Below are 8675 nucleotides of genomic sequence, written 5' to 3'. Positions count from 1 at the left end.
GTGGCACCCGCCGCCAGCCGCCGCCGCACCTTTACCAGCTCGCCCTGTTGCGGCCGCCGACCAATGGGGCGCGCGCGCAACCGGCCGCCGCACCCGAGCCCATAAAGCACCCCCACCCCGGCTGCGCCGGCACGCACTCCGCTGCTCGACTCGCTGCCGCTCGCACCGGTCGTTTTCGTTTCCGTTTCGTGTGCACCGTCGCTAGCCCATCGCCATGTCCGGACGCGGAAAGGGAGGCAAAGTCAAGGGCAAGTCAAAGTCCCGCTCAAGCAGGGCTGGGCTCCAGTTCCCGGTCGGCAGAATCCACCGCCTCCTGCGCAAGGGAAACTACGCAGAGCGCGTCGGCGCCGGGGCGCCCGTCTACCTCGCCGCCGTCATGGAGTACCTCGCGGCTGAGGTGCTCGAGCTGGCCGGAAACGCGGCCCGCGACAACAAGAAGACGCGCATCATCCCGCGCCACCTGCAGCTTGCCATCCGCAACGACGAGGAGCTCAACAAGCTCCTGTCGGGCGTCACCATCGCACAGGGTGGTGTCCTGCCCAACATCCAGGCCGTCCTGCTGCCAAAGAAGACCGAGAAGAAGGCCTAAAGGAGGCCAGGCAATCGCAGCGCCGCGTGCTCCCCTGCACGCAACGCGCTTTGCCGGCTCGGCTCGGCCCACAACAATCGGCCCTTTTCAGGGCCACCACACAAACCTACGTCCAAAGCAAAATTTCAGTCGTCCTCGCCGCACCTTGTTTTGTTGTTTTAACTTTGCACTTTCACAGCACAGCCGCCGCCGGCGCACGTCCGCCATCTTGTCGTCCACACAGCCCGTGTGGCCCAACACACACACACACACACACACACATTTTGCACGGTCGCAGTCGCCTTCCAAACGACAACGGCAGCAATAATGACCATTGTTAAAGGGAGGCGTGTCGACACACCGCCCTCCACTCCCGCGCGCAACGGCCGTCGACACGAACGAAACAAACAGCTGATCCGGCCGCCTATGCCCACACGCCTTGCCTCGGAAACCCCAACGCCGCCGCAAACACACAGAGCCAAACCACGCAAGCAAATAATCACCGCCTCTCGCACAACAACACACAGCCCGCCATCTCCATCGCGATCGATACAAAGACACACAATAACAAACACAAACGAAGCAGCTCCACTCTCACACACACACAGCCAGCCACATGACACGTTTCCTTTCCTTCTCCCCTCCCAGTCACATCACGTCGCTCAAACGGAAAGAAACAAACAAACAACACACGCAGCAACAACACAGACTCTTTCGCACTTTTCAACTTCCGAACAGTGTGGTGGCCCTGAAAAGGGCCGTTTTCTAGTCTCTCCCACCCACAAGCACGGCCGCGGGAAGGCCAGCGCCCGCTGCGACGCAGCCTAACCGCCGAAACCGTACAGGGTGCGCCCCTGCCTCTTCAGGGCGTACACCACGTCCATGGCCGTCACAGTCTTGCGCTTGGCGTGCTCAGTGTACGTCACCGCGTCGCGGATCACGTTCTCCAGGAACACCTTCAGCACCCCGCGGGTCTCCTCGTAGATCAGACCAGAGATGCGCTTCACGCCGCCCCTGCGAGCCAGGCGGCGGATGGCGGGCTTCGTGATGCCCTGGATGTTGTCGCGCAACACCTTGCGGTGCCGCTTGGCGCCGCCCTTGCCGAGCCCCTTTCCTCCCTTGCCGCGGCCTGTCATCCTTCCTTCCTCGGGCAAAGCAAAACGTGCACAAACAGCAGCTGCAGCGTCTCGCGAGTCGGCTACGGTCTGCGCCCAGCGCGCCCGCCGCCCCCCTATATAGACTCTGGCCCGCCCTCCCCCCACCACGCGCAACCGAGGGCATATAAGCGCAGCACGGAGGCGCGCGGGCCCGTTGTCAAGGCAGCACCGGACGCCGCGCCGCACCTAACCTCCACGCACGCCGCTCCGCTACCGCTACCGCTACCGCCATGGCCCGCACAAAGCAAACGGCCCGCAAGTCCACCGGCGGAAAGGCGCCGCGCAAACAGCTCGCCACCAAGGCGGCGAGGAAGAGCGCGCCCGCCACCGGAGGCGTCAAGAAGCCCCACCGCTACAGGCCGGGCACCGTCGCCCTGCGAGAAATCAGGCGCTACCAGAAGAGCACAGAGCTGCTCATCCGCAAGCTGCCATTCCAGCGCCTAGTGCGCGAGATCGCCCAGGACTTCAAGACCGACCTGCGCTTCCAGAGCTCCGCAGTCATGGCCCTGCAGGAGGCCAGCGAGGCCTACCTCGTCGGCCTCTTCGAAGACACCAACCTGTGCGCCATCCACGCCAAGCGCGTCACCATCATGCCCAAGGACATCCAGCTCGCGCGCCGCATCCGCGGCGAGCGCGCCTAAACCGCGCCGCGGCACCGCACCGCACAAACAAAAACGGCCCTTTTCAGGGCCACTAACATCTCTCCGTCGCGAGCAAACTTTGTCGGTCGCCTGCCTCTCGCCCCGCAACCCAAAAAACAAAAACCACCACTTCCCGTCCGTCCGCCACACCCGCTCACTCTGCCTGCCTGCTAGCAGCGCGCAACAATCACACATCATCCCTCCCCGGCGCTCAAAGCGCACAATACCCAACGGCCGACGTCACACCGCACGGGTGGCTGGCCGGCCGCCGCTTTCGTTTTTCGAAATCAAAAACAAAAAAAACCCGCACTCCACTCCGACGGCCAACGGCCAGGCAGGCTCGCTCGCTCGCTCTACACGCCACCGAAATCCCCCGCCGACTCCTTCCCACATCTCAACGTGCCCCCCGTTGCAAAACATAACACACACACAAAGGAACAAAACAAAGACCAGACACGACAGACATCCGAGAAGAACGAACGCAGGCAAGCCAACCAACGTATTCAAACAAAACAACGTGACAGAAAACCAACCGTCGGCCGCCGCCACAAAACAAACACGGCGACAATCAACCACGACATCAGCAACAACACCGCTTACCGCTACCGCCGCCCACACCCGCCACCGACCCCCGCAATCCAACCACCACGGCACGCAAACAGCATCCCCACGGGCATACAGAAACGCCAGACAGACAGACACACACCCACACCAAACGCAACACGACAATCAAAACCTTCCCCGACGTGCTTTGATGGCCCTGAGAAGGGCCGTTTTGGGCCGCGCGTCTCTTGCGCGCCACTAGACGACGACGGGCGGTGGGGACGACGGAGTCAAGCGCCAAACCCTTCCTTTCCCATCTCTTTCTCCTCTACTCTACTTCTTCTTCTTGGGCGAAGCCTTCGCCTTAGACGGCGTCGTCGCCTTCTTCGGGCGCGGCGCCTTCGGCTTCTTCGTCGGAACCTTGGCGGCCTTCTTCGCCTTCGACGGCGACTTGGCCTTGGCCGGCTTGGCCGCAGCCGCCTTCTTCGCACCCGCGGGAGCGGCCGACGCCGCAGACGCCTTCTTGGCGGCGCCCGCCTTCCGACCGGTCGCCGCCTTCACGCCACCAGCCTTCTTTGCGCCGGCCGCACGGGCGCCCTTCTTCTCCTTGCTGGCCGGAGCGGCGCGCTTCTTCTTGGCACCGCCAGCACGAGCCTTGCCGCCCTCGGCCGCCCCCCCGCCGCCGGCGCCGGCAAGCTTGAACGAGCCGGACGCGCCCTTCCCCTTCGTCTGCACCAGCTCGCCCGCCACGACGGCCGACTTGAGGTACTTCTTGATAAACGGCGCCAGCTTCTCCGCGTCCAGCTTGTAGTGCGCGGCTATGTACTTCTTGATCGCCTGCAGCGACGACCCGCCGCGCTCCTTCAGACTCTTGATGGCGGCCGTCACCATCTCAGAGGTGCGCGGGTGCGCAGGCTTGGCGCGCGGCTTCTTCGCAGACGACGCAGACTTGGCCTTCTTCGTAGTGCCGGTGGCGGCGGGTGCCGCAGCAGTCTCGTTCGTAGCCGCCTGATCTGCCATTTCGACGACGCGCCTAACACACAGCGAGAGCGAGAGCGAGAGCGAGCGGGACGGCAGGCACGCAAGCACAGCACAGCAGAGCAGAGAATCACAAGGGCCCAGCCAGTGTCGCGGGCGGGCGCGGACGGCCGAGAGAGCGGCCGCCACTCTGCGCGCCGCCGCGCCGCGCCTCCCGCGCTTGCTACCACTCGAAATCGTGATGTCGGAAGGGGAGGATGTGCGATTGCGTGCTCGTGAGTCTGGTGCTCATGCACCAGGAACACCTGTGCCGGCCGGCCGCGGTTTGACGGGGCTTGCTCCGTCGACCGCCCCGCCATCAGCCGGCACGTCTACGATGACCCGACCCGGCGCGAGGGGAAGTATTAGTACCCTTGCGTCGGAGATGAATATGGACCATGATATGGATTTTACTCCGGACCTACCTGAGGACGACGAACCCGCCGAGACTCCTACAGCCTCGAGAGAAGCGAAAAACCACCGACGAGGGGACCGTAGCCATTCTACGGACGGCCGCGAAGACCACGGCAGCACAGCCGCAGCGGACTTCCAGATTCCGCCACGGAAGAAGCAGGCGCGGCATCAACAGCTTATAGTGGCCAGAGAACTTGATGTAACTAACCGGTATGAGCCCCTAAGAGGGACGGGAGTGTCACTAGATGCCGCAAATGATGATTTACTGGAGAAACAGCGACAGAGAGACGAACAACAGCGGCGGCAAAACACGCCTGCAGATCCCGAAAACGACCATGACATGGAAGCCGATGCTCCACCAGTACCACCTGCAGGACCCAAGAGGATTCCGCCGATAACCTTGCGGTACAAGGAGTCTTACAAGCAGCTGCACACGTGGCTCAAGACGAACTGTAAGGCGACATTTACAGTGCGACAGACGGGCGGAGAGACATTGAAGCTGCTATTAAACACAACTGAAGACTATGTCAACGTCGTGGGAAAGCTTGGGGAAGAAGGGATTCCCATGTACACGACGCCAGCGGTCCGGCCACCTACGATAAAGACGCTGATAAAGGGAATACCGATGACTGTGACACACGCAGAACTTAAAGAAGAGTTAGAAGAGTTGGGATATGTTGCTACAGTGATCGAGAATCACAAGATGCCGGGAACTAATCAACTCACAGGGCACCGCGTTGTGATACTACCGGATACGACCGAACATCGCGGCATCTTTCAACTCACTCGTATCTACGATCTTTCAGTGAAAGTTGAACGACTGAGAAGATCACGCGGACATATACAATGTTACAGATGCCAAGGATTCAATCATGTTGCCCGATATTGCACCATGCCACCAGTGTGCGTAAAATGCGGCGCGGGACATGATAGCCGTGAATGTACGCGATCACGAGAAGAGGCGCCGACGTGCGGGCTCTGTGGCGGGGCTCATCCCGCTAATTACCGAACGTGTCCGAAGCACAAGGAGGCAAGTCGACGATTTAGAGGACTACCACCGCTGAAGCCATCTACGCGCCGGCAGCGACCGCCGCCGCCACCGCCGACCGTGGACCAGAGCAGCTGGCCCACGCCGATGCAGCACCGCGCCAACAGGCTGCGCACAGAGCTCACGGCAGCGGAAGTCCTAAAACAGGGCCTCCAGCCGCGCGCGTCAACGTCAATCCCGGCGTCACAGCGCCAAACTGTGCCGCCAAGTTATGGACCACAGCCGGCAAACGCACGCAGACAGCCGTCACCACCACCGAGGACGGATCAGCCTGATCTACAGGTACTACTTGCGCAAATTGCATCTACCCTTGCAGAGGTGAGTAGAGCGCTTGTGCAGCTGCCACAAACCATCGCCGCCACCATTGAGGCGACGCTCAGCAGAACGCAAATAGTAACTAAAGACGTGACCATGCAGCATGCCTAGGCTGCCACGACTCGATAATCTACGTATAATGACGTACAATGCGGACAATCTGACTAATGACGTGCTTGAGCTGCGACAGTTTATTACGGACTACAACATAGACATTTGCCTAGTGAACGAGACTTTTCTGAAGCCAGGGATTCGATCTAACATTCCAAATTATAAGTGTTATAGGACGGACAGATTGACGCACGGCGGCGGCACCGCTATTTTCATTCGCCGTTCAATTAGTCATCATGAAGCGCCTCCACCAATCACGCGCCGCATCGAAACGACAGCTATCATTGTAGAGACTCAAAACGGGCCAATCACATTCATCTCCGTCTATCGCAGTCCACGTCACATTCTTGACATTGATGACGCAAGAGAATTGTTACGGACGCCAGGCCGACTTTTTATCGCCGGCGATCTGAATTCAAAACATGCCGCCTGGAATTCTCTCGTAACAAATATGAGTGGCCGCCTCCTATTACAGGCAACGGAAGAAGCTAATGCGTACGTTTGTGGCCCCGACGAGCCGACGTGTTTTCCATCACGCGGCCGACCTGACATAATTGACATCTCCATCACTAAAGGCATTCCACATTTCATGACCGCAGAAGTAGTGCATGCATTAAACTCAAACCATCTACCTGTCATTTTCACCCTTCACGTCACACCTGTACAGCACCCAGGCCGCCTAAATCTACGACGCACGAACTGGGACTCATTCCGTGAACATGTCACATTTTCAATAGATGTAATTCAAGACGAAGACGACATCACTGAACAATCGATCACTGCATTCACCGACACCATCACAGAAGCATTGAATCTTTCGACACCGCCACCTAAGCCGCCGCATTTACCGACACCAGGACTGCCGCAACACATTCTCGATTCAATACGACGGCGCAACAGACTATGCAGAGAATGGCGACTAACACGAAATCCGCAGCTCAAGAGACAAATTAACCAGTTACGACGCGAAATTAAGGCAGCACTCATCGACTACAGAAACCAGCAGTGGGCAGCTAAACTACGCGCCTTCACACCCGATCCTATGCATTGGCACATGATAAAATTCTTCACAAATCGCAGGACCACAATACCGCCGCTCCAGACACAAGACAGGACCGCATACAGACCGGAAGACAAGGCCAACATGCTCGCTGACACTTTTGAACAGAACTTTCAACCGCAAAATGACAGAGTTGACCAACAGAGAGTCGAACGAATTGAAAGAGAGGCTGACGAACTACTCCGCACGTATGATGACGACGAAGACGAAGAGGAAAACGAAATAACACCTACCACCGCAAGAGAAGTTCAGGCTGCCATACGGATGCTACCGCCGAACAAGGCCCCCGGCGTTGACGACATACAAGGTCGTGTACTCAAACAACTCCCGTGGACAGCGATCGTACGACTTGCAGCCATCTTCAACTGGATTTTCACCTCATCTACATATCCATCACAGTGGAAACATTCAATAGTAGTCGCCGTACCTAAACCTGGAAAAGACAGACGTCATCCGCAGAACTATCGACCAATCAGCCTGTTACCACACATCAGTAAACTGTTCGAACGCATATTTCTTGCACGACTGCAGAACGTCATCACCAGAACAGAAGCTTTACCGCAAGAACAATTTGGATTTCGCAGTGGCCACAGCACAACACAACAAATTCTCCGAGTAGTACATTACATCATTGAAGCATTCAATCGAAAAGAATTTTGTGGTGCAGTCCTTCTTGATGTGACCAAAGCGTTCGACACAGTATGGCATAAAGGACTCATATGGAAACTTCATCACCTGCACTTTCCGAAACCATTCATTCGCCTACTCGCCTCATACCTGCAAGGACGTACTTTCGCTGTCAGGATGGATGACGCACTATCGACGCCACGACAAATCAACGCCGGGGTACCCCAAGGATCGGTCCTTGGGCCGATCCTCTACTCACTATTCACGACCGACATACCGACGCAACCACGAGTAGAAAAAGCAATCTACGCCGATGACACTGTAATCTACACACGCAGCCGCTGGAGAGAAGTTTTGGTGCCGCGGTTGCAGAGCGCGCTGAATTCACTTGAACAATGGGCAGCAAAATGGCGGATAACATTCAACCCGACGAAGACACAAGCCGTGATTTTTACTAGGAAGAAGACAATGCCAGCTCGCCACCTCCGACTTTATGATACGCAGCTGCCGTGGGACACATCAGCTCGATACCTTGGCGTAATACTTGACAAACGACTAACATGGAAACTACAAATTGACGACGTCAGAGCAAAAATCAACCAACGACTCGGCGCATTGTATCCACTCATCAATGAGACTTCCGACTTATCCATTGAAAACGGACTCCTGATTTTTAGGATGTACATCAGACCGGTAATGGATTATGCCAGTGAAGTATGGGGATGTGCGGCAAAGACCCACATTCAGAGACTACAGTCACTACAAAACAAAATCCTACGACGAGTTTTTCATGTTCATTCGCAATTTCCACATCGATTTCTACAAGACGCCGCGGACGAAAAAGAAGTACTACAGAGACATAAGGACCAAGCACGAAGATTTTACGACCGTGCACACGACGCAGGTAACCCACTCATTAGACAATTGACGGAACCACAACCGGCGAGGGACAAATACAGAAGACCGATAGCATTACTTGACCGCTGATGAAGCAAGAAGCCTAAAACATGACCTCTCTCAGCCTGAAAAAACGGGCTCCGCAGTAAAAAGCTCCAAAAAGTAAAAATAAAAAAAAAACTCCGCAAAAACAAGAAAGTCACACTCCCGTCCCACAAACACACAAGACACTGCTCAATAAAGATGACCAAACTTTCACACATGTTCCCCAGAAGAA

General features: G+C 57.1%; 1 protein-coding gene across 1 annotated transcript; it reads left to right on the top strand.

The window, feature by feature from the left end:
- The first annotated feature begins 4128 nt into the window (after window positions 1-4128).
- On the top strand, window positions 4129-5814 carry LOC124563437. The gene has a single exon (XM_047130966.1). The coding sequence runs from the start codon at window positions 4129-4131 to the stop codon at window positions 5812-5814; it is 1686 nt and encodes a 561-aa protein (XP_046986922.1).
- The last annotated feature ends 2861 nt before the right edge of the window (window positions 5815-8675 follow it).

Source organism: Schistocerca americana, unplaced genomic scaffold (assembly GCF_021461395.2).
Source record: "Schistocerca americana isolate TAMUIC-IGC-003095 unplaced genomic scaffold, iqSchAmer2.1 HiC_scaffold_1215, whole genome shotgun sequence".
Classification (NCBI taxonomy): domain Eukaryota; kingdom Metazoa; phylum Arthropoda; class Insecta; order Orthoptera; family Acrididae; genus Schistocerca; species Schistocerca americana.
This window is presented reverse-complemented; position numbering and strand designations above follow the sequence as displayed.